The sequence below is a fragment of the Mesoplodon densirostris genome, chromosome 16 (assembly GCF_025265405.1).
Source record: "Mesoplodon densirostris isolate mMesDen1 chromosome 16, mMesDen1 primary haplotype, whole genome shotgun sequence".
NCBI lineage: Eukaryota > Metazoa > Chordata > Mammalia > Artiodactyla > Ziphiidae > Mesoplodon > Mesoplodon densirostris.
In genome coordinates, this window is record NC_082676.1 from 50,849,636 (window position 1) to 50,876,638 (window position 27,003).

The following is a 27,003-nucleotide window of genomic DNA, read 5'->3' on the forward strand; positions in this document are numbered from 1 at the left end:
TGTTTCTATCTTGTTCCATCATAACTAGGGAGTGACGTCATCTGATGTTGATATTTAATGAAATTGTGTTCAGTGGAGAACTAACAGCCTAGCTGATATTTGCCAGAACAGCTGCCAGCTTTCAGGGCTGAAATGGGAAACCTGAAGCTCAAGGCAATATAGTGTGGTGGTTGAGAGTATGGCTTGGCAGAAGACTGATCTGGGTTTAGGTAACATTAACAAACATTAAGTACTATTAGTATCCTTATCATCAAAAGAGTAAGTGAATTTCTCAAGTTCACACAACTGTAAATGGTTCCAGATCAATGTGTAAAATATTATTCTGGCTTTTTTTTAAAAAAGAAAAACCTACAAATGTCAATACATAAGTATAGTGGAGTATATATATATATATATATATATATATATATATATATATAATACTTATGTACTGACATATGTATTTTCCTTTTGAAAAAAAAATGCCATATATATATATTGAAAAGAGTTTTGGGGAAAATGGCAGCAACTGTGCCAGAATCATCATTTTTGGCTCTTTCCAAATTCCCATAAACAGAGCAACTAGATAGCAAAACCAAAAACCTATAAACAACTTTTACAACAAAACTAGTTGGTAGAGTATTCCCCACATATTCTAAAGTATAATCGGTGGGAACAAACCACTGGCAGCTACAAGACCCACATGTTATCTGCATCTGTGCAGGAGAAAGCAGAGGGAAGTATTGAGACATCTAACAGACCTGAGAATGGTTGAACCCAAAAGTAGCAAACAGGTATTCACTGATAAGCATGGCAGCCAATTTGAGAACAGGAGCTGAAGTTGGCAGGACTTTTACCTTCTCAAGTAACAAGTAAGCACAATGAACCTGCAGTGAGCTCTGAGGGACTAGAGCATTATAGCCAGTTGTGATTTCTCTAAACTAACAACCCAGGTCTCCCATACAAGGTGAGACCCTGCACTGAAGAGAAACTGGAGTTGAATCAGAATTGAGCAAGTTAAGATTACTAGAAACAAAGGAAAGAGAAGGTCAAAATGAGAGTGAGAGAGAGGAACAGAGGCAGGAAAGTTCAGAAATCAAGTCACTATATTTTTGAACACTTAAGAAATCAACAGAAAAGGAAACTTTGTGGAGTTAGAAAAGCCATCTGAGTCAAGCCTTCTCTAATTGCATATATAAAAATGAGCAAAGAAAAGTATTGAGGTCATGTTTCATAAAAATTAATGTAGGAAGGAAGAGAATAGAGAAAAACACCCCTACTTCAAAAGCACAACAGAAAGACATACTTTAAAAGCTTTAATCTATTACTTCAAAGTAATCTGAAAGACATTGATAAGATAATACAAGACAGGAAAGAATGACATAAATCAGAATTAGAAAAACTTAGAAATTGAATGATGGAACTCAAGAATTAGGGAAAAAAAGTTACCTTAGAAATGAAGCCAAAACTATAAGGAGCAAAAACAGAATAAATACAATCAGTAATGCCCTCAGAAATAAAAAATTAGAAGGAATTTTTTAATCAGAAAATAAATAAAGACATACTACAACATGGATGAACCTTAAAGACATTATGTTAGTGAAATAAGCCAGTTACAAAAGGACAAATATTGTATGATTCCACTTATATGAGGTACTCAGGTTCACAGAGACAAAAAGTAGAATGGTTGTTACCAGAGGCTAGGGAGAGGGAAATGGGAAGTTAGTGCTTAATGAGTTTCAGTTGCAGAAGATGAAAAGATTCTGGAGATAGGTGGTGGTGATGTTCACACAACAATGTGAATGTGCTTGATGCCACTAAACTGTACATTTTAAAAATGGCTAAAATGGTAAATTTTATGTATATTTTATCACAATAAATTTTTTTCTAGAAATGAAGAAAGGAACTAAAAGGTTTGAGAGAAAGTAACAAATATTAAAGTTAGGTAGAGAAAATCCAACATACAACTAACAGGAGTGTCTAAAGAAGAAAACCGAAGTTTCTTTGAAGAAGAAAACAGAACTAATATATAATATAATCCAATAAAATGCACCCCCCAAAAAAGTATTTTTGAAAATTATGTATTGAAAAGGTACATTGTGTACCTAAGAATACAGACTCAAAAATGATCATTACCAAGACTAGTAAAATCACTGGACTTTAAAGAAAAAGAAAATTAGATCATCTTAAGAATTTTCAACTGCAATCTTTATGCTAGAGAAAATGGAATAACATATTTATGATACCTGAGAGTCAAGGCTTTTATTGCCAGAAAAGCTGACCTTCAAGTATAAAATAAAAACTATTATCAACATGCAAGAACTCAGAGACTTATTTGCATAAGCCCTTTCTCAGGAATCTATTAGAAAATTGGTTTCACATGATCAAAATAGCTATAAAAAGATCAATATAACGACTGGTAGTGAGCATTACTTAATGTGGTTATTTGTTGTACTAAGACTACATGGGAGACATTATAAAATACAAAGCCTATATGATTTGATGATGTAGATATTGAACAGTTGAAAATGGAGGGGGATGAGGATAGCACATACAAGAAGTTTTAAACTCTTCCATTATTGTAATTGGTGGCAGTAGTATATTCTTATTCTGAGTGTGTTGTATGTATAAAGTAGGATTATATGAATGAGTAACTATAGTATTTTCTGTTTCTACTGTCCCTTGTGTCCTTGAGAACCAGGACTCAGTGTGGAGAAAAGGAAATCAAGACGTAATATAGAAGAAGTTAAAAAAAGCTCTGGAGTCCTAAATTTGAAATATCAGTACTAACGCATGTTCCAGGTCTAAAAAGTAATACCCAACTCATTAACAATAAGAATTCTTAGCACCCAGACTGTGGTCTTGAAATCCAGTTTCCTACTAAAATAAACCAGGCTTCTTGGAGAAATGGCTTATTGCATGTCTGGGGCAGGAAATATACAAGATATGCCTGTAACGTCTTCATATATGCCTATAACGTTTTCATATATCCAATCATGAGAAAGCTTTCAAAGACTACAGAGTCATGTTAAAAGCATTCAGTTAACAACACAAGGAGGCTCTAACTGGCAAATATGGGGAAATTTGAGCTTCAACAATGATAGTAATTTAAATGGATTGAAATTTATCATAAGATATTTAAATCTATGAATCAGTAATAACAATCATACCTGGTCATCTTCAGAGGATGATAAAAAACCAGTTCATTATCTTGAAAACTGATAAATAAATGGAAAGAAGCAAGCATTTATTTTGACTTTCTTATATGAAGTATACCACTGTATAAGCAAATAGTAGATGAAGGGGAAGTGTCCCTTTCTAAAAATATTCCTAATATTTTAATAAACTATATAGTAAATCAAAAAGAAATAATAGAATCAGAATATCACCATTTGGCAAACTTCAGTGAATTAATGGATCTAGCCATTGAGAATCAGTAGCTACCAACATTGCAAAGGGAGAGACAACATCATGTGCCCTCTGATGAAGGACTACACCACCACCTATAGTCTGGCCAAAGAGATGGAACCTGAATCTGATTAAGTCTCTGGATACAGCTGCAAATCGGTAGGAAATACGAAGGGCAGAGGAACCAAATAAATTACACCATGAATATGCAATCAACAAAATCCTGACTGTGGAAACGTCTACAGATCAAACAGTCCAGCTATTCAATAGAAGATAAAAGAAAGGGATGGAGGGGGGAACCTATAGATTAAAAGAGACTTAAAAGACATATCAATTTTTTTAAATTAGCGGGATTAAACTCTGGTATCTATAAATGAACACATGGTTAATAAAGATGCAAGATAGCAATTACTTTAAAAGTCAGGATAGTGGCAACTTTTGGAGGGAGAAATGGAGAGGTCTGTGATTGGGATGGGATATATGGAGGGGCTTCTATAGAGGGCTGGCAAAGTTGTATTTCTTGACATGGATGGTAGATGTAAGGATGTTAACTTTATAATGATTCACTAAACTATACATTTGTTTTGTGTGGTTTTCTATATCTGTGCTTTACTTTATATAGAAAAATACTTTTAAAAGAAGATATGCAGGCAAATCTATAGAGACAAAAAATAGATTATTAGTTGTCAAGGGCTGCAAGGAAATGGGGAGTGACTGCTAGTGGGTAAAGGATTTCTTTTTGGGGTGATTAAAATGTTCTGCTATTGATTGTGGTAATGGTTGCACAGCTAAAATACTAAAAAATCATTGAATTGTGTACTTTAAATGGATGAATTGTATAGTATGTGAATTACATCTCAATAAAGCTGATACATAGTATAACTATAAATATATGGATATCTAACATTGGGTACATAGATACAGATACAGAGATGTAAGAATGTCAGACTAACAGTGGGGAGGGGAGAGAGAATGGATTTCATGTGTGGGAGGTAAGGGATACTTTCTATAAAAGTATTTCTGAATTGTTTGATTATTTTACAATGACCATATATTGCCTTTACCTTTTAACAACCTTGAGCACTGGACTAGCACTATTACCAGAACTTCTGCAATCATGGAGACGTTCTATATCTGTACTGTGCAATACAACAGCCACTAGTCACATGTTATTCTTGAGTAGTTGAAATGTGGCAAGTGAGACTGAGGAAATAAATTTTAATGTTATTTAATTTTCATAAGGCTGCCATATTGGACAGCACAGCTCTAGAACATTAAGGCAGAGGGAAAACTCTTCTATATCTCAGGATCTCTAGGCCCAGGAGGTAAGTGTGAGAATATATGCACACTCATACCTGTGCATGTTTTCCAGGACGATTCACTCGCCATCTGAATATCATTTCCATCAATGCCTTTGAGGATGACATTTTAACCAAGATTTTCAATTCAATCGCTGACTGGCACTTTGGAAAAGGGTTTGATGTGATGTTCTTAAGGTAAGAGGTTCCTGTGTTATTGGCCTGGGGTCCTCAGTTCTGGCCCCTCTTTAACTGGTCTGCCTTCTCCTTCCTCCCAAGGTATGGAAAGTTGCTGGTACAAGCTACGATGACAATTTATAAAGCTGCAGTGGAGAATTTCTTGCCAACTCCCTCCAAGTCACACTATGTCTTTAACCTGCGGGACTTCTCACGGGTGATCCAAGGGGTATTGCTCTGCCCTCATACCCACCTACAGGTCAGCCGCTATCATTTCTGTTATCAAGTTCATTCAGTGATATCCTTGGCTACATGGAATATACAATGATAAGAGTAATATCTAACTTCTATCAAGCATTTAATCTATGCTAAGCATTGTGCTAAGTATTTTGTAAGCATTATCTCATTAAAGCCCCATATCGACCCCAGGATTTAGAAACTATTTGAGAACTACCACCTCAGTCACCACCTGCCATTTATTCAAATAATTAACTGGATTTTCAGGATGTAGAAAAATTTATCCGGCTTTGGATCCATGAGGTTTACCGGGTCTTCTATGACCGTCTGATTGATCATGAGGACAGACAGGTCTTTTTCAACACGGTGAGGGAAACCACCTCCAATTGCTTCAAACAGTCTGTGGAAAAGGTAAGCCAGACCCTGTGATCATTTGGCCTCAGAAATTGCCCCAAATATTTTATCATGCTAGTCTCAGATCTCAGATTGTCTTCCTACTAGAGACTTACAGCTCCACTTTCTGAATCTCAAGAAACAGTGTATTGAGCCAACTAATCACTCAATTTGGTGATATAATAGTTGGCCCATTTTCACTTCACTTCCCTGGTAACATGTAAGTTTGGATACATTCAAACTTATGATTTATGATATGATTTTATTGTTTATGATTAATGTAAAATGCATTTGCAAGGTCAGTTAATTTGTGAGTTGAGAAATAAATACACCATGAATTTTCATGGTTTGATTGATGCCCTGGTAAAGCCCGAGTGAAAGATTGTCATGGTTTCCCATTTGTAAATATTTTCTCTTTTCTATTTTGATATAAGAAGTTTTAAGCCTATGTATTTGCATCATCTAGTTCCACCTCTATTCTTAAGAAGCTACGATTTCTCCATAGAAAAAATTGCAAGTGTTTCATGTTGCATCCAGAGGCCAAGTGCAAAAGCACTGCCAGTTTCTAATATCAGGAAGAAGAGGCATCTAAAACATTCCTGCTCTAGGGCTTCCCTGGTGGCGCAGTGGTTAAGAATCTGCCTGCCAATGCCGGGGACATGGGTTCGAGCCCTGATCCGGGAAGATCCCACATGCCGCGGAGCAACTACGCCCATGCGCCGCAACTACTGAGCCTGCACTCTAGAGCCCGTGCTCCAGCAACAAGAGAAGCCACCGCAATGAGAAGCCCATGCACCGCAACGAGGAGTAGCCCCCGCTCACCACAACTAGAGAAAGCCCGTGCGCAGCAACAAAGACCCAATGCAGCCAATCAATCAATAAAATAAATAAAATTTAAATAAAGAAATAAAAATAAAACATTTCTACTCTAGGTACAGAGTGGGGACCAGGGAAATGCCTGCACTTCTATTTGGTGAAAGAACAAGTACATTAAAAATGATGCCATCTTTCGACTACCTCCTCTTGGGATCTTACAATCTGACCACCAATATTTTAATCACTTAGCAAACAGATTGACCCTTGCTTTCACACTCTTTTCTCAAATGTCCTTTCATCATAGTCTTTACAACCATGAGATCCACATATTTTGTTTAAAGAAAAGAAAAATGTTGATGAACCATGACTTTGAAGAATGCTCAGAGGAAACAAATACATCCCCTGCTCCCTCCCTCTACACCTCCCAGCACCATGGTGGCTGGGGCTACTGGCTGAATGCCTAGCTGAGACTTGCCTTTCCCACAGGTCCTCATCCACCTGTCACCCGCTGGAAAGATAGTTGATGGTAATATCCGTAGCCTCTTCTTTGGAGATTTCTTCAAGCCAGAAAGTGACCAAAAAATCTATGTTGAGATCACTGACTTAAAACAACTCAAAGTGGTCATGGAGTATTACCTGGAAGAGTTCAACAACATCAGCAAGGCCCCCATGTCCTTGGTCATGTTCAGGTTCGCCATGGAGCACATCTCCAGGATATGCAGGGTCCTGAAGCAGGACAAAGGCCACTTGCTCCTGGTGGGCATTGGGGGCAGTGGGTGGCAAAGTGCCAGCAAACTGTCCACATTCATGAACTCACATGAGCTGTACCAGATCGAGATCACCAAGAGCTACTCAGGCAATGACTGGCGAGAGGACCTGAGGAAGATCATGCTGCAGGTCGGTGTGGCCTCCAAGAGTACTGTGTTCCTCCTCACCGATAACCAGATCAAGGACGAGTCATTCATTGAGGACATCAACGTGCTTCTGAACACGGAAGACGTGCCCAACATCTTCCCCGCTGACGAGAAGGCTGACCTTGTGGAGAAGATGCAAATGGCAGCAAGGACAGAAAGCGAGAAGATCGAAGCCACTCCTCTTTCTATGTGTAACTTCTTTATCGAGAGAGTGAAAAACAACCTTCACATTGTCCTTGGTAAGAAGAAGCAAATTCGGTTTGCCCTTTCCCTCTGGGTATTTCAGGATCTCTTGTGCCTTAAGCCCATTCCTCTTACAGTGGTGCCAGGAATGATCCAGCCAAGGCACTCACTCGCCCACGGGTCAGTGCCTAGAATTCCTTTGGAGACTTCCACTCTCCTGAACAACTGTTTTAAACCTCTTCCACTCTCCTCAGTCCTCTGAATTCTCCTCTGAACCCTCTCCTTCCTTTTAGTACATTACCCGGCAACCTCACAGAACAGCACCTGGAGTTCTTCTCTCTATGAACGATATCTCCAATCTATCCAGAAACTTAGCGGTCATGTTTAATACTTCTCTCTTGTTACCATGTCCTGTCAATTTTTGCCTTCTCTCTTGCATATCTACCCACTTATCTCTATCTCTGCCACCTTCATATTAGCTAAGCCACTACCATCTCACCCAGACCTCACCTCTACAGCCTTCTAACTGTTCTATGTCCACTCTGTCCATTCCAGACCTTTATGTTCCACTGAGTCAGGATGGGGATTTTTTTTTCATGTATTGCAAATGTGAGCATTGTATATTTACACACATACACAAATTAAAACACCTAAATTGCTTTCTATTCAGATAAAGACCAAAATTCCTAACCTATATTCTTTTTTTTTTTTTTTTTTTTTTTTTTTTTGCGGTACGCGGGCCTCTCACTGTTGTGGCCTCTCCCGTTGCGGAGCACAGGCTCCGGACGCGCAGGCTCAGCGGCCATGGCTCATGGACCCAGCCACTCCGCGGCATGTGGGATCTTCCGAGGCGGGGGCACGAACCCGTGTCCCCTGCATTGGCAGGCGGACTCTCAACCACTGCGCCACCAGGGAAGCCCTTAACCTATATTCTTATAAGGCCACCTGCCAGGCTGTCCCCTGCATCCTCTCCACTCTCATCTCCAACCAAGCTTCCCCTTCTCTCTTTTTTAGCCATGCTGACCTCCTCACACTTTCACCTGTGCATTATGCTTCCTCCCACCACACTGGGTCTAAATAAACAGTGAACAGAATTTGGGGCATAGAATCCGACCTTTGTGGTTGGATGGGGATGGGGTCAGAAACAAGCTGATGGCCCCACAACTCCGTTATGTCTCTGAGTCAGAACAAACAGAGCACGTGGGTCAAAGGGCTCAAACCACTCTGGCTATGTGACCCTAAGGATCTGGAAGGGACAATGTGGATACTGGAGACGAGCCAGAAGGTGTTGTAATAAACTGAATTCCCATCACAAAGTTTCCTGAAAATATCCCAGGATTCCCCTGTGCTTCCCAGGCACTCATCCTGACTATTCCCAATCACACCCTGGAGTGCCAATAGGAAACATGACTGCTCCCTTACCCCACCAGAATCCTTGCAAAGACCTGCCTGTCCCTTTCAGCCTCCCTGACTTGGAGAAAGAGAACTAACGAAGTTTACTTTTCATTAGCCATGAGTCCAATTGGGGACGCCTTCCGGAACTGCCTGCGGATGTTCCCTTCCCTGATCAATTGCTGCAAAATTGACTGGTTCCAGTCTTGGCCCACAGATGCCCTGGAATTGGTAGCCAACACATTTCTAGAAGATGTGGAGCTCGATGACAATATTCGGAGAGAGTAAGTGTTGGCTGCATTTTAGTACGGCAACCAAATATTTCAAATGAAAATCTAGATATTGGCTCTATTCTTGTTGCTGTTTCAAAACTTATCATTTTATGTATAGAAAATGTCTTATATTTTAAAATCACATTTAGATATTTAATAAAGCACCTTTGCTGAAAAAGAATAACATTTCATTGTTCAGAATTGTCCTAGAGATGCACTGTTGTCATAGCTATGAGAACCTGGATATAATACTATAGCTATTTCAATAGTCTTAGAGCATGCATTCTCAAGAGGGGTGATACTGCTGCCAAGGGGATGAAAACTGGTTCTTTTGAGGATTTTTTGTTATGAAAATAACTTACTCTTTTTTTGTATAAAGCACAGATGATATACAAACGAAAAAAATAAAGCACTGAATTTTGGCTACAGTAAGAGAAGGGTTAAGACTGTTGACCACTCTAGGTGTCCCATGAAGGCAGGGGTCCTATCACCTTCCTATATACTTCTGTATCCTTAGTGCCTAGCAAGTGCCTGGTACATAGTAGGTTCAATTACTGCTTATTAAATGAATGAATAGAAAATGAAGAAATAGGTAGCGGTCAGAATATTCATGGCTTTTAAGAACTTTGAACTTTGTTCTCTAGGCCAGAAGACCCTTAACCTGGGTCCATAGGCTCATGAACAGAATTCAGAGGGACAGTGAATGTGAGTGGGGGAAAAAGTACATCTTCATTTTCACTGACATCTAACTGATACTTTGCATTTCTTTCAATGATGAATGTAGGCAATAAACCCCAGTAGGATTGTGTGACTTTGTTACCAGTAGGAATCACAGTTATTTTCATAACTCATTCAGTCATTAGAGATGCCCCAAATATATCATTTCCTTCAAAATGATGGTAGTTGTTAGACCTACTGTCCAATCTTACTATTTAACGCCACAGTCGGCAAATGATGATCCATGGGCCAAGTCTAGTTCACGGCCTATTTTCGTAAATAATGTTTTATTGGGAAACAACCATGCACACTACAGTGGCAGAGTTGAATAGTTGCTCTTGAGACCATGTGGCTCACAAGGCCTAAATTTTTTTTTTTTTAATTTTTGGCTGTGTTGGGTCTTAGTTGTGGCACATGGGACCTTGGCTGAGGCATGCAGGATCTTTCATTGCAGCGCACGGGCTCTTTTTTGTGGCTCACAGACTTCTCTCTAGTTGTGGCGCACAGGCTCCAGGGTACATGGGCTCTGTAGTTTTGGCATGCGGCTCCAGAGCACATGGGCTCTGTAGTTTGCGGCACACAGGCTCTCTAGGTGAGGTGCATGAGCTCAGTAGTTGCGGTGCAGGCTTAGTTGCCCTGCGGCATGTGGGATCTTAGTTCCCTGACCGGGGATCAAACCCACGTCCCCTGCATTGGAAGGTAGATTCTTTACCACTGGACCACCAGGGAAGTCGTCCCACAAAGCCTAAAATATTTACTATCTGGTCCTTACCAGGAAAAGTCTGCTGATCCCTGATTTAATGCATAAATAAAAGCACACATATTACTATATCATAAATTTGGTTTTTAAAATATTTTGAAAACTCTTTCAACATAATTGATTTCCTTTGTAACCATCTATATATTATTTTATGCATTTTAAAACATTATTCTGCAAAGTCCAGAGGCTTCACCAAACTGACAAAGGTTAAGAGCTCCAGCTTAAGTCCTGGTGAGTCACAAAAGTGATTAAAGATAGAAATTACCTAATCAAAGATCATTCTAGTAAGAATAGATACTCCCCCAATCATTCTCGAGGCTCTGTTGACATGCTTCAGAGAATTTGGGATTCTAGTGGGCCATAGTGAGTGGCTTTCTCACATCCTCATCTGTGAACCAAGGCTGTACTGGATCTCTCTGGAGCAAGTTGGGCCTGCCTAACCACCTTTGTGTCCTCGGCAGGGTCATCTCCATGTGCAAATATTTCCAGGAGAGTGCAAAAAAGCTGTCGCTTGATTATTACGACACACTTCGCAGACACAACTATGTTACCCCCACCTCCTACCTCGAATTGATCCTAACCTTCAAGACGCTCCTGAATAGGAAGAGGCAAGAGGTGGATATGATGAGGAACTGCTACTGGACAGGCCTGCAGAAACTTGAATTTGCCACTTCACAGGTGAGCGCTGCCAAAATAGTACAGGGACAAAGAGGTCCAAGACTAATTGGATGCGGTAAAGCACTTGTTCAGGTGCAGAAGTCAAGAGAGCACCAAATAAAATAAAGACAGCCTCTGACCCTGTGCTCGCAGAACTCACCTCACTTGCTTGGCCTAAACCCAGCCCTGTCTGTCTTTAAGGTTTTGATGTTTTGTTCATCATGGATCTTTTTGAACTCATTTTAACTTTTTACAACATTACAGTAAAATACTATTTATCTTGAATACTGAGTGTTTTGGAGCCCCCTTAAATTTTGTGCCCAAGGCAAGTGCCTTACTCACCTCACCCTTGCCCCAGCCCTGGATACTCTCGTGGGGAACTGGGCAGAATAAGGCAGTGGTTAAGAGCAGGGCCCGGACTCACATTCCAGCTTTATAACTTATCAGCTACAGAACCTTGAAGTTGTTATTTCACCTCTTAGAGCCTTAGTTCCCTCTTCTATAAAAAGAAGTGATAAGAACAGTCGTCACTTCATAGGGCTATTGTGAAGATTAAATGAGGTGACACAGTGTAACCCTTAGCAAAATGCCTGGCGTATAAATTAGTAACTGATGTGTGCTTGAGCCACTTGACAAAACCATATTAAGACGTGGGTTTTCAGCACCAATAAAGAACTAAGGAAGGGATATATGTATATGTATAACTGATTCACTTCGTTATAAAGCAGAAACTAACACACCACTGTAAAGCATTTATACTCCAATAAAAACATTAAAAAAAGAACTCAGGCACCTGAATGGTTTGCAGTAGGTTGACCTGTCACTGAGTGTAGCAGACCCACCAACGCGCAGCACAGGGATGGGAAAGAACATCAGAGATGCCTCTGTTGCTCTGCTCCTGCAGTTGCTGGGTCCAATTCAGGGTCCTTAGCTTTTAGAGAGATGCTGAAAATTGGAGTCTATCCAGACAAGGGTGAGCAAACAACTGTGTTGAGCAGCAAAATGACCTGAGACAGTCTAGACCAGTAAAGAGAATGTGGTGCCAATTAACATTACTTGAGCCCTACCACATGCCTGGTGCTCTATATGAGGAAAGTACTGTGATCACCACATTACACACAGAGATCAAGGACCCAGAGAGGCCAGGCAACTTGCCCAGGATCACACAGCTTGGTGAGTAGCTGGTGCAAGTTGTGAGGCCAAAACTGAAACTTAGGTCTGCGTGACTGCAGTGTCTGTGTTCCTAATCAGGCCAGCATGCTATGCTTCTTCTCTCATGTGGGCTTTCTGTGGACAGTGGCTTCAAGGTCATGAAACTCTCTTCAGATAAGCATCTGAGCTGCCTTAGAAGGCAGAATCATGACCAGTGGGGAAAAACTGCCTGGGGGTAAATTCCAGCTCCTTATCAGGAAATCTAATGTGTTCAGCTGCCTGAAAAATGGCCCAGCTCCCCTGAGAGGTGGCGAGCTCCCCACCATAGGAGTGTTCAAACAGTGGCCAGAAAACTACTTGGCAGGAATTTTCTAGAGAGAGAGCATCAGACTGTTGGGAAAAAATGCCCTTGAAAGTTCCTTCTATCCCAGCTCTCTCAGCCATGTATGATTCCTTCACAGCCTTAAAAAATGTAGAGTTTTTTTCCCCCTAACTTACTTTTGTTCTGTCTTTCGCTGCCCCCAACACTAGAGTGTAGGCTCAATGCAGGAGGGATATCTTTTTTTAAGTGTTGTATCTTTAAAAAAAATTTTTTTGTTTACTGTTATATGTATAGTGCCTACCACAGAACTTGGTAACTACAACACATAGCATGAACTCAGTAACGAAATATTGAAAGATCAAAGAGAGAAACTCCAGCCAACAAATATGTACCCAGTACCATTAAAATCATTAGTATTTTCTGCGTGTATCACAGGTTAGAGAATCGTTTCAACTTTTGCCAGCCATGCCATTTTCGGCATTGACACAGCTGACCCTGCACCCCTCCCACCTTCCTCTCCTTGTTAGGTGGCCGTCATGCAAGTAGAACTGACTGCCCTCCAACCCCAACTCATTCAGACCTCTGAGGAGACCGCTAAGATGATGGTGAAAATTGAAGGGGAGACGCGAGAAGCCGATGCCAAGAAACTTCTGGTGCAAGCCGATGAAGAAGAAGCCAATACTGCTGCCGCCATTGCTCAAGGAATCAAGGTATAAACTGCTGAGAGAGAAGAAAGGGAATCAGCATTTTCAGGGTTCATCTGTTATCTCACTAGAGCCTAACAAAGTCTTGCAGAATATGCACGGTCATGCCCATCTTGCAGAGGAAAAATGTGAGGCTTGAAAGGATGCTTTCCCAGCATCACATAGCTAGTAAATGACACCTGGCTCTCTCCAGGAAGCATTATTGTTTTACAAATACTCTCCATCTCACTCAGAGTCAAGTCCTATAAGCCCCAACGAGATCTAACCTTATCTCTTATTACTTTCCCCTCATTGACTCTTCTGGCCACACCAGCCTCCTAGCTATTCCCCAAACAAACAAAAGGCATGTTCCCATCCCAGGGCCCTTGCACTGGCTGTTCCCTCTGGCTATCTCCTTCACCTCAATCATGTTTTTGCTCAAATGTGGCTGGCATGTCATAGGTGTGGAGTAAATATTTGTCAAATGACAGATTGTTGAATCTAGAGGACCCCATTTGAAGGTAATTCTTATACCAAAGAAGAACAGTCCTGGGAAGGGCTTCACCTATATTCAGGTATTAGAAGAAAATCTGATTAATGTTCATGTTATATATTTCCCCAAGCACTTTCAAGTATACGGTTCCATTATCACAATGACTTTGGACTTACTAATGACAGCCATCAATGTCTAGAAGTCAACAACACTGAGGTTCAGTGGTAAATTGACTTTGCAGAGCCACACAGCTAGTTGGTAGGATCAGACTCCAGGGCTCTTGGCACTTAGCTGAAGATGCTTGTCCCTGTGTCTCAACTTAGCAGTTAGAAAATTCTTCTGACCATTCTTCAAACAAGAGCTTGCTTCCAAGTAAAATGGTTTGCTTACATTGGTCGATTCTTTTTTTTTTTTTTTTTTTTTTTTTTTTTGCGGTACGCGGGCCACTCACTGTTGTAGCCTCTCCCGTTGCAGAGCACAGGCTCCGGACGCGCAGGCTCAGTGGCCATGGCTCACTGGCCCAGCCGCTCCGCGACATGTGGGATCCTCCTGGACCGGGGCACAAACCCGTGTCCCCTGTATCAGCAGGCAGACTCTCAACCACTGCGCCACCAGGGAAGCCCTGGTCGATTCTTTTTAAGCTAATGTATCATTTCTTTCCCCCATAACAAGGATAATAAATGATGTCACGAGTACTGCAGAGTTGATTACATTTCATCTGCAAGCACTGTGCTTCACACGCCTCAAACAGCCCTGCTGCTCTGTGCACTGCTAAGCCACAGAGGTCATTTTTATTTTATTTTATTTTATTTTATTTTATTTTATTTTATTTTATTATTTTTTTTTTTTTCTTTTTGCGGTATGCGGGCCTCTCACTGTTGTGGCCTCTCCCGTTGCGGAGCACAGGCTCCGGATGCGCAGGCCCAGCGGCCATGGCTCACGGGCCCAGCCGCTCCGCGGCATATGGGATCCTCCCAGACCGGGGCACGAACCCGTATCCCCTGCATCGGCAGGCGGACTCTTAACCACTGCGCCACCAGGGAGGCCCTATTTTATTTTTTGGGGTGTTTTTTTTGGAGGGGCCTGTGTCAGGTCTTAGTTGCAGCCCACACGTGGGATCTTCATTGTGCAGCATGTGGGCTCCAGAGCGTGCGGACTCACGCGCTTCTCTCTAGTTGTGGCTGGTGAGCTCAGTAGTTGCTGCGTGCGGGCTTAGTTGCCCCACCCTGTGGCATGTGAGATCTTAGCTTCCCGACCAGAGATCGAACCTGCACCCCCTGCATTGTAAGGCGGATTCTCAACAACTGGATCACCAGAGAAGTCCCCACAGAAGTCTTTTTTTTTTTTTTTTTTTTTTTTGCAGTACGCGGGCCTCTCACTGTTGTGGCCTCTCCCGCTGCGGGGCACAGGCTCAGGATGCGCAGGGTCAGCAGCCACGGCTCACAGGCCCAGCCACTCCAGGGCATGTGGGACCCTCCAGGACCGGGGAACGAACCCGCGTCCCCTGCATCGGCAGGCAGACTCTCAACCACTGCGCCACCAGGGAAGCCCAGAAGTAGTTTTTAATTATAATTTTTTTTATCATAGAAACAAATTGTGTCATAACACATACAAAAGAATATTTAAGAGCTCAGCTTTAACACCTTTCCAATTTTCCAAGTTTTCCTTTAGTTCCTGTCTGTACACATGGATAGTTTTGTTATTGCAATCATAGCATAATTGTAATTTGCTTTATGCTTTTTAATTTCCTTAACAGCTTATCACAAATGTTTTTCCAAAATGTCATATAATCATTTTAATGACCATTTTAAGTAGGTGCTTCACCTATCAAGTAGCCATTCCCCTATTGGGCATTGAAGTCTGTTCCTTCCTGCCTTGTTTTCAGTGTTTCCAGAGTATCAACTGGAATCTCTCAACAGAGCTTTGGAGTTTTAAAAATGCAAATGCCCAGACCCCACCCAGACTGAATGAATCAGAGTCTCTGGGTGTGGAGCCTGACCATGAGGATGTCCTAAATGCTCCTCAGTGACTCTGATGCAGAGTCAGGGTTGAGAATCACTGCTAGAGATAATGTTACAATTAGAGGCCTTTTAGAGTCACTTAACAAACAAACTTGCTAGAATCCATGCCTTACCCTTAGGAAAGAAGCAGAGCTACCGGGCCACTGGGAGGCATAATGTGAACGCGGGCCACTAGTTGTCTGGCACATTATAAGAAAGTGACACAGAACTATCAATAATAGGACACCAGGGGCACCTGGGATGGTTGAAATCTACTGAGAATCCAAAGATGTAGCTGAGCCAATACCTGTAGTCTCCTCTGCCACCACACCCTTTCTGAAGCTGGTCATGAGAAGCAGCAGGGGTCAGCTCTGGTCCTTCTCCTTGTCTTGCACTCTGGCACATATCCTAGGGCTGAAGAAGGGGCAAACTAAATTGCCCCTGGGACTGAGCCATTCTTACCGTCCAAAGCAGGACGCTCCATTTTGATACTGGGGACATCTAACGTGGCTCATCTGGGGGTGGGGGTTAATATAAGGAAGCCAAATAAAACCTTGCTATAAGTTTATAGGAAAAGCAGAAAACCTCAAATAAAGAATCCATGATATACACACGCGTGTATATATACACATGTGCACACACCTGTATGTAAGAAGGTGGAACCTCCTTTATTTTGTTTGCTTATCACAATAAACGTGCAGGACATAGACTTCGACACATGCTGCTTTTACCATTCTCTTTTGAAGTTTCACTTCAGTCATGGCTGTGTGATCAGTCAGTCCCTGCGCTGGGAGATTAACAGAAAATTCACTGAGTGGGGAGCCAGGGGCCCAGGGTTGGAGCTTGGCTCGTTGACTAACCAACTTTGTGACCTTGGCTAACTCATTTTACTTCTCGAGTCCTCGTTTCATTGTTGTTATTGGAGGAAGATTTGGTAATTGAGCTGCTAAATGCAGTTGTATTTGCAGGGGATTGGGTCCAGCCCTCCCCACCGCCCCCCGGCCCCTGACCCCACAGATACCAAAATCCACAGATGCTCAAGCCCCTGCAGTCTGCCCTCTGGACCCGTGGTTCCAAATCTACGGGTACAGAGGGCCAACTGTAATCTATAAAATTCTGAAATCTTATAATCTCCCCTTTTTTAAAAAAAATTGAGATATAATTCACATACCATTGATATTCACCTTTTTAAATCATGCAATTCAGAGGTTTTAGTATATTCACAAAGTTGTACAACAGTCACCACTATCTACTTCTAGAACATTTTCATTACCCAAAAAGAAACCTGTACCCATTAGCAGTCACTAGCCATTTCTCCCTCTCCCCAGCCCCTGGCAACCACTAACCTACCTTCTGCCTCTGTAGATTTTCCTTTTATGCACATTTCATGTGAATGGAATCATAGAGCAGGTGGCATTTTGTGTCTATCTGGCTGCTTTCACTTAGCATAATGTTCTCAAGGTTTATCCGTGTTGTTGCATGAATTGTTACTTCATTTCTTTTTATGGCTGAATAATATTCCATTATATTAGCTTTGTTTTCAAACAAAGAAATAATGGACAAAACATATACGGTCTCCTTTTCCCAGAACTCACTATCCAGCTCTAATCTCTATCCCCATTCCTCCTCCTTAAAGTCTTGCCTTAAACTCCACCCTGTCCCCAGCTCCACGCCTACCCCATCTCTGAGCTACAGTGCATCCCAGACCCTCACCCCATCTCTGACATTCTCCCACCCCTCATGCCTTATTCTTCCCCAAACTTGCCCTAATCCCTTTCCCATCTGTCACTCACCCCTAGGCTTCATTCTTTACCTCATCTTCTCAACCCATCCTTGGTCAATGGGTATGAGGTCACTCACTGCATATATCTCTTGGGAATTCGTTAAAAACCTAAAGCTTGATTCTTTTAAGATCGCAAAACTGGTAAATTCTCAAATGTCCAAGGCATCCAAACCACAGCTCCCAAATGCATGCATGCTTCCCTGCTGCCTGTGAGAGCCACCCTCGCCATGCAAACCTCCGGGATGGAGCAGTGTCCTGGAAGGACACTGGGGTGGGAGGCACCTCTTATCACTTCTGCTGCTTCCCCCAGGAGCAGAGCTTGCTTCACCCCCAGTGTGCCGGGCACCAGGCACTCACCCCTTCTGTCTCTGTGCCGCCTGCAGAACAAATGTGAAGGGGATGTGGCAGAGGCGATGCCGGCCCTGGAGGCTGCACTCGCTGCACTGGACACCCTGAACCCAGCAGACATCTCACTGGTGAAGTCGATGCAGATCCCACCAGGTCCTGTCAAGCTGGTCATGGAGAGCATCTGTGTGTTGAAGGGGCTGAGACCAGAGAGGAAGCCAGACTCCAGTGGCAGCGGTAACCGCACCCCGCCCAGCACCCCTCCCGACCCAGCGGCCTGCACGGGCTGTGCTCCCCTGGCAGGAAGGCTGCCAGCACCCCCGCTCATCCGGCCCCAGGCCTGCAGGCAGTATCGTGGTGTCTCAGGGGAAATAAGAAAGGCACTAGGATGCGTGTGCGCTCACTTGTGTTTCTTCACCATCCTCTCTCCTCTCAGTCAGTAAGGAAAATGCAGGCATCTTTGGGTGAAGCCAAGCTCAGTCAAGGCCCCTGCCTACAAATCGTTACAAAAATGAAGGTCATGGAGACAAGAGGACTGATAGAGAGCAAGCACACAGAGTAGTGTGTGGGTGAGAGGAAGAGAGAGAAACAGAAAGAGCTAGAGAGAAAGATAAGGGAGAAACAGAAAAAGAGACATGGAAAGAGATACCCAGAGGAAAAAAAGATAAAGAGACAGAGAGAGAGAGAGGGAGAGAGATGGAGAGAAAGAGATAGAGACTGAGAAATAAATGGGGAGAGACCCGGACACCTAGATGCCTTCATATGCATGCACATAGACACGAACAGATAGTGAACAGGAGAGGGAGGTTGGGAGGGAAAGAAATCAGGAGGGAGAAAGACAAAAGGTGGGGAGGTGAATGAGGGAGGGAGAGACTCTTACAATGTCAGATACAGAGAGACGGAAAGAGAAAGATATGGGCGGGAGAGAGAAACAAAAACAGGCAGAGAGACAGAAAAGCTGAAAGTGAGAAATGGAGACAGAGACCCCCAGAGATACAGAGACATACGAAAACAGAGAGTGAGTGGGAAGAAAAGAGACCAGAAAGAAGAGAGACAGAGACAGGGAGACAAAGACACAGAGAGAACAGGAGAGGTCTGGGTTGGGGACGGGGTGAGGAGGAACATGAGCTGCTGGTGAAGGATTAGAGGGAGAGAGACAGGGAGGGGCAAGGGAGGGAAAGACTGAAACTGATGGGCCTGAGGAAGACAAGGAAACAGAAACTTAGAAGAGGGGAGAAAGGAATAGGAGAGGGAAAGAGGAAAGCTTATATAATCAAGCCTTAGAAGCATGAATAGGTGAAAATTCATTCTTAAAATCCAAATTAGATGTAGGATCTTGCAGTAAAACCAGTGTCTTAGAATTGAACAAGGACTTTATAAACCATCTCCAGTGATATTTCCTATCTTTTGAATCCTCGTATCCTTCAAACAGTCCTGCTGTTCCTCCATTCCTTCGGATATGTTAGAAATTTCTGATCCCTCATTTGGGAGACTCTGCCTTCTGCTTCCCATTGTTTAGCATTCCCTCTTCCCTGGCTGGTTTCAGGCCAAAAACCACATGAAGAAATGCAAAGGATGGACAAGCAGGGAGCAGACATTACAGGAGACTCCTCTAGGGAAGCAGCTGAGGTATAATCTGGCTGCACCCTGGAATCACCTGGCAGCTTAAAGAATGCTAAAGCCCCTGCCCCCACTCCTAGAGATTCTTATTCCTTTGGTCTAGGGTGTGGACTGAGCATTAGTATTTTTCTTAAAGCTCCCAGGTGATTCTAAGGTGCAGCCAGGATTGAGAACTGCTGAGATACGCAAAGCATGGCCAGGTCACAAAAAATCAGTTCTCTTCTTGGATCATTGATGGTGGGCACAGGATGCATCATTCACCTTTCTTATTTTAAAATTGAAGTGAATTTTGTGTACTATTCATGTAATCCACAGAATTTAGCCAGTACATTGGGACGGGGCAGAAGAGCAGTTAAATTAGTTTTGGGTGCCGTGAATTTAAACAAAGCAGATCATTTCCTAGAATGCAGACAACAACTTCCATGGGGGCTTCCCTGGTGGCACACTGGTTGAGAGTCCACCTGCCAATGCAGGGGACATGGGTTCGTGCCCCGGTCTGGGAAGATCCCACGTGCCGCGGAGCGGCTGGGCCTGTGAGCCATGGCCACTGATCCTGCGCGTCCGGAGCCTGTGCTCCGCAACGGGAGAGGCCAAAACAGTGAGAGGCCCGCGTACCACAAAAAAAAAAAAAAAAAACTTTCATGGGAAATATTTGTTTGGTGTCAAATCTTGCTTTAGGAATAGGACATATTTGACCTGTTGTACCTAATATTATATCTCAAGTACAATTTTTTTTGATGAGCCTGAGCTTAGCAAGGGTTTATAATTACCTGAGTCAAAGAGTTTGACTTTTTTCTAACACATTAACAAAAGGAGCACTGCCCTGGGATGGGATCGGGGCTCACTCATTTATTAGTCATCATGAAGGCTGCTAAGGTGAATAGGGCCCTGCTTTGTTTCTGGGCAGGCCAAGGACAGCCTTCTGTTTTGTTGCAAGTCTGCAAGCTGCTTCCCCCACACTCACTCTTTGTCTGGAGACAGCCTCACTCACTTACTCACTCACTAGAAGGACTGATTCATCACAAGGACGGCCTAATGCGCTCCATCTGACCCACCTCCCATATTTGAAAAAGAATATTCAAAACACATACCCCTGGATCCAGTTGCCCTCTTCATCTGTGACTGGGATAAGGGGCAACATTCATTCAATACATACTGAAAACTGATAATTAGGCACTGTGCCAGATTGTAGTAAACACACAAGGAGCATACACATTTTTTAAAATTTATACTTGATTTATTATATTATGTTAATTTCGAGTGTACAGCATAGTGACTCATAATTATTTTAGATTATATGCCATTTAAAGTTATTATAAGGGGACTTCCCTAGTGGCGCAGTGGTTAAGAATCCGCCTGCCAATGCAGGGGAGACAAGTTGGAGCCCTGGTCTAGGAAGATCCCACATGCTGCGGAGCAACTAAGCCTGTGCGCCACAACTACTGAGCCTGCGCTCTAGAGCCTGCGAGCCACAACTACTGAGCCCGTGTGCCACAATTACTAAAGCCCACATGCCTGGACCCCATGCTTCACAACAAGAGGCCACCGCAATGAGAAGACCACGCACCACAACGAAGAGTAGCACCTGCTCGCCACAACTAGAGAAAACCTGCGCCCAGCAACAAAGACTCAGTGCAGCCAAAAATAAATAAATTAATTAATATAATATAAATTAAAAAAATAGTTTTTATAGGAATAAACCTACCTAAGGAGACAAAAGACCTGTATGCAGAAAACTATAAGACACTGATGAAAGAAATTAAAGCTGATACAAACAGATGGAGAGACATACCATGTTCTCGGACTGGAAGAATCAACATTGTGAAAATGACTATACTACCCAAAGCAATCTACAGATTCAAAGCAATCCCTATCAAACTACCAATGGCATTTTTCACAGAACTAGAACAAAAAATTTCACAATTTGTATGGAAACACAAAAGACCCCGAATAGCCAAAGCAATCTTGAGAACGAAAAATGGAGCTGGAGGAATCAGGCTCCCTGACTTCAGGCTATACTACAAAGCTACAGTAATCAAGACAGTATGGTACTGGCACAAAAACAGAAATATAGATCAATGGAACAGGAGAGAAAGCCCAGAGATGAACCCACGCACATATGGTCACTTTATGTTTGATAAAGGAGGCAAGAGTATACAATGGAGAAAAGACAGCCTCTTCAATAAGTGGTGCTGGGAAAACTGGACAGCTGCATGTTAAAGAATGAAATTAGAACACCTCCTAACACCATACACAAAAAGAAACTCGAAACGGATTAAAGACCTAAATGTAAGGCCAGAAACTATCAAACTCTTAGAGGAAAACCTAGGCAGAACACTCTATGACATAAATTACTGCAAGATCCTTTTTGACCCACCTCCTAGAGAAATGGAAATAAAAACAAAAATAAACAAATGGGACCTAATGAAACTTAAAAGCTTTTGCACAGCAAAGGAAACTATAAACAAGAGGAAAAGAAAACCCTCAGAATGGAAGAAAATATTTGCAAATGAAGCAACTGACAAAGGATTAATCTCCAAAATATACAGGAAACTCATGCAGCTCAATATCAAAAAAACAACCCAATCCAAAAATGGGCAGAAGACCTAAACAGACATTTCTCCAAAGAAGATATACAGATTGCCAACAAACACATGAGAGGATGCTCAACATCACTAATCATTAGAGAAATGCAAATCAAAACTACAATGAGGTATCACCTCACACCGGTCAGAATGGCCAGCATCAAAAAATCTACAAACAATAAATGCTGGAGAGGATGTGGAGAAGAGGGAACCCTCTTACACTGTTGGTGGGAATGTAAATTGATACAGTCACTATGGAGAACAGTATGGAGGTTCCTTAAAAAACTAAAAATAGAATTACCATATGACCCAGCAACCCCACTACTGGGCACATACCCTGAGAAAATCATAATTCAAAAAGAGTCATGCACCACAATGTTCATTACAGCACTATTTACAATAGCCAGGACATGGTAGCAACCTAAGTGTCCACTGACGGATGAATGGATAAAGAAGATGTGGCAAATATATACAATGGAATATTACTCAGCAAGAAAAAGAAATGAAATTGAGTTATTTGTAGTGAAGTGGGTGGACCTAGAGTCTGTCATACAAAATGAAGTAAGTCAGAAAGAGAAAAACAAGTACCATATGCTAACACATATATATGGAATCTAAAAAAAAAAAATTCTGAAGAACCTAGAGGCAGGACAGGAATAAAGATGCAGATGTAGAGAACGGACTTGAGGACATGGGGAGGGGGAAGGGTAAGCTGGGACGAAGTGAGAGGGTGGCATTGACATATATACACTACCAAATGTAAAATAGATCGCTAGTAGGAAGCAGCCACATAGCACAATGAGATCAGCTCGGTGCTTTGTGACCACCTAGAGGGGTGGGATAGGGAGTGTGGGAGGGAGACACAAGAGGGAGGGGATATGAGGATATATGTATACGTATAGCTGATTCACTGTGTTGTACAGCAGAAACTAACACAACATTGTAAAGCAATTATACTCCAATAAAGATGTTAAAAAAATAAAATGATGCCATTCTAGAAGAATTAATTTATAATAAAATAGTGACTATATTCCCTATGTTATACAATATATCCTTGTAGCTTATTTACTTTATTCATAGTCCTTTGTACCTCGTAATCCCCTGCCCCTAAATTGCTCCTCTCCCTCTCCCCTCCCCACTGGTAACCACTACTTTGTTCTCTATATCTGTGAGTCTGTTTTGTTATATTCATTAATTTGCTTTGTTCTTTAGATTCCATGTATCAGTGATAACATACAGTACTTGTCTTTCTCTGTTGCAATTATTTCCCTAAGCATAATAGCCTCCAGATTCATCCACATTGCTGTGTGGCAGTATTTCATTCTTTTTTATGACTAAGTAATATTCCATTGTATATATGTATACCATATCTTCTTAATCCCGTCGTCTCTTGATGGGCACTTGGGTTGTTTCCATATCTTGGCTATTGTAAGTAATGCTGCCATGAACCTTGGGGGTGCATGTGTCTTTTTGAATTACTGTTTTTGTTTTTTCTGGATATATATCCAGGAGTGTAATTGCTGGATCAATTTTTAGTCTTTTGAGGAACCTCCATACTGTTTTCCATAGTGGCTGTACCAATTTACATTCCCACCAGTGTATTTGAGGGTTCCTTTTTCTCCACATCCTCTCCAACATTTGTTATTTGTGGTCTGTTTGATGATAACCGTTCTGACAGGTGTGATGTGATACCTCACTGTGGTTTTGATTTGCATTTCTCTAATAATTAGAGATGTTGAGCATCTTTTCAGTGCCTGTTAGCCATCTGTATGTCTACTTGGGAAAAATGTCTTTTCAAGTCTTCTGCCCATTTTTTGGTTGGATTGTTTGTTTTTTTAATATAGAGTTGTATGAACTGTTTATATATATTGGATATTAACCCCTTATCAGTCATATCATTTGCAAATATTTTCCCCCATTCAGTAGGTTGTCTTTTTGTTTTGTCCATAGTTTCCTTTGCTGTGCAAAAGCTTTTAAGTTTCATAAGGTCCCATTTGTTTAGTTTTGCTTTTGTTTCCTTTGCATTAGGAGATGAATCCAAAAAAATATTGCTATGATTTATGTCAAAGAGTGTTCTGCCTATGTTTCCTTCTAGGACTTTTACGGTTTCCAGTCTCATATTTAGTTTTTAATCCATTTTGAGCTTATTTTTGTATATGGTGTGAGAAAATGTTCTAATGTCATTCTTTACATGTAACTGTCTAGTTTTCCCAGCAGCACTTATTGAAGAGGTTGTCTTTTCCCCATTGTATATTCTTGTTGCCTATGTTGTAGATTAATGGACTGTGAGTGTGTTTATTTCTGGACTCTCTATTCTGTTCCATTGATCTTTGTATCTTTTTTTTTTGTATCAATACCATAATGTAGCCTTGATTACTGTAGCCTTGTAATACAGTCTGAAGTCAAGGACTGTGATACCTTTACCTTTGTTCTTTTTTCTCAAGATTGCTTTGGCTATTCAGGGTCTTTTGTGGTTCTATGTATGTTTTAGGATTATTTGTTCTAGTTCTGTTTTTGGTATTTTGATAGGTTTTTGCATTAAATCTATAGATCCCTTTGGGTAATATGGACATTTTAACAATATTAATTCTTCCAATCCAAGAACGTGGGATATCTTTCCATTTATTTGTGTCGTTTTCAGTTTCCTTCATCAGTGTTTTATAGTTTTCAGAGTACAGGTCATTCACCTCCTTGGTTAAGTTTATTCCTAGGTATTTTATTCTTTTTGACATTTTAATGAGATTATTTTCTTGCTTTCTCTTTCATTATTAATGTATAGAAAAGCAACAGCTTTCTATATATTAATCTTGTATCCTGCAACATTATTGAATTCATTTATCAGTTATTTATTGGTTAAATTTAATTTATCAGTTAAAATTATTATTTTTCTTGGAGACTTTAGGGTTTTCTATATATAGTATCATGTCATCTGGAAATAGTGACAATTTTCCTTCTTCCTTTCCAATCTGGGCGCCTTTTATTTCTTTTCCTTGTTGCTGTGGCTAGAACTTCCAATACTATATTAAATAGAAGTGGCCAAAGTGAGCATCCTTATCTTGTTCCTGATTTTAGAGGAAAAGCTTTCAGCTTTTCACCATTGAGTATGATGTTAGCTGTGGGCTTGTCATAAATGACCTTAGTTATGTTGAGATATGTTCCCTCTATACCAATTTGGATGAGTGTTTTTAATCATGAATAAATATTGAATTTTGACACATGCTTTTTCTGCATCTATTGAGATGATCATGTGACTTTCATCTTTCCTTTGGTTAATGTGGTGTATCACATTGATTGATTTGTGGATATTGAACCATCCTTGCATCCTTGGAATAAATCCCACTTGATTATGGTGTATGATCCTTTTTACATATTGTTGAATTCAGTTTGTTAATATTTTGTTGAGGATTTTTGCATCTATATTCATCAGAATTTATTGGTCTGTAAATTTCTTTTTTTGTAGTGTCTTTGTCTGGTTTTGGTATCAGGGTAATGGTGGCCTCATGGAGTGAATTTGGGAGTGTTCCATCCTCTTCAGTTTTTTGGAATAGTTTGAGAAGGATAGGTATTAGCCATTCTTTATATGTTTGGTAGAATTCCCCTGTGAAGCCATCCAGTTCTGGACTTTTGTTTGCTGGGAGTTTTTTAATTGACTACCAATTTGATTTCACTACCAGTGATTAGTCTGTTCAGATTGTCTATTTATTCCTGATTCAGTCTTGAATGATTGTATGTTTCTAGGAATTTATCCATTTCTTCTAGGTTGCCCTGTTTGTTGGCATATAATTATTTATAATATTATTTTATGATGGTTTGTATTTCTGTGATATCTGTTGTTATTTCTCCTCTTTTATTTCTTATTTCATTTATTTTTGTCCTCTTTTTTTGTGATGAGCCTGACTAAAGGCTTATCATTTTTGTTTATCTTTTCAAAAAAAAACCCAGCTCTTCATTTCATTGGTCTTTTCTATTTTCTTATCTCTATTTTATTTGTTTTTCTCTAATCTCTATTATTTCCTTCCTTCTGCTGACTTTAGGCTTTGACTGTTCTAACTCCTTTAGTTGGCAGATTAGTTTGATTATTTGAGATTTTTCTTGTTTCTTGAGGTAGGCCTTTATCTCTATAAAATTCCCTCTTAGAGCTGCTTTTGCTTTGTTCCATAGGTTTTGGAAAGCTGTGTTTTTATTTTCATTTGTCTCAAGGTGTTTTCTGATTTCTTCTTTGATTTCTTCATTGACCCATTGATTTTTAATAGTATGTTGCTTAGTCTCAACGTGTTTGTGTTTTTACCATTTTTCTTCCTGTAGTTGCTTTCTAGTTTCATACTGTTGTGATCAGAAAAAATGCTTGATATAATATCTAGCCTCTTAAATTTGTTGAGACTTGTTTTGTGGCCTACCATGTGATCTATTCTGGAGAACATTCCATGTGCACTTGAAAAGAATGTGTATTCTGTTGTTTTTGGATGGAATTTCCTGTAGATATCTGTTAAGTTCAATTGGTCTAATGTGTCATTTAAGACCATTGTTTCTTTATTGATTTTCTGTCTTGGTGATCTGTCTAATGATGTAAGTAGGGTGTTATTAAAGTCCCTTACTAATATTGTATTATTGTCAATTTCTCCCCTATGTCTGTTAATATTTGCTTTATATATTTGGGTGCTCCTATGTTAGGTGCATATATGTCAACAAATGTTATATCTTCTTATGTGGATCCCTTTATCATTATATAATGTTCTTCTTTGTCTTTTGTTATAGACTTTGTTTCAAAGTCTATTTTGTCTGATATGAGTATTGCTACCCCCACTTTCTTTTCATTT

The 27,003-nt window shown here is 41.0% G+C and overlaps 1 protein-coding gene across 1 annotated transcript in view; it reads left to right on the plus strand.

Annotated features, from left to right (window-relative positions):
* Positions 1-27,003, plus strand: part of DNAH3 (dynein axonemal heavy chain 3) — a 184,686-nt gene that overhangs the window by 128,938 nt on the left and 28,745 nt on the right. The window contains 8 exon segments of the mRNA XM_060079218.1: positions 4,760-4,883; positions 4,965-5,121; positions 5,367-5,510; positions 6,795-7,461; positions 8,916-9,081; positions 11,008-11,224; positions 13,205-13,387; positions 18,020-18,218. Of these exon segments, the coding sequence (XP_059935201.1) occupies positions 4,760-4,883; positions 4,965-5,121; positions 5,367-5,510; positions 6,795-7,461; positions 8,916-9,081; positions 11,008-11,224; positions 13,205-13,387; positions 18,020-18,218 (1,857 nt within the window).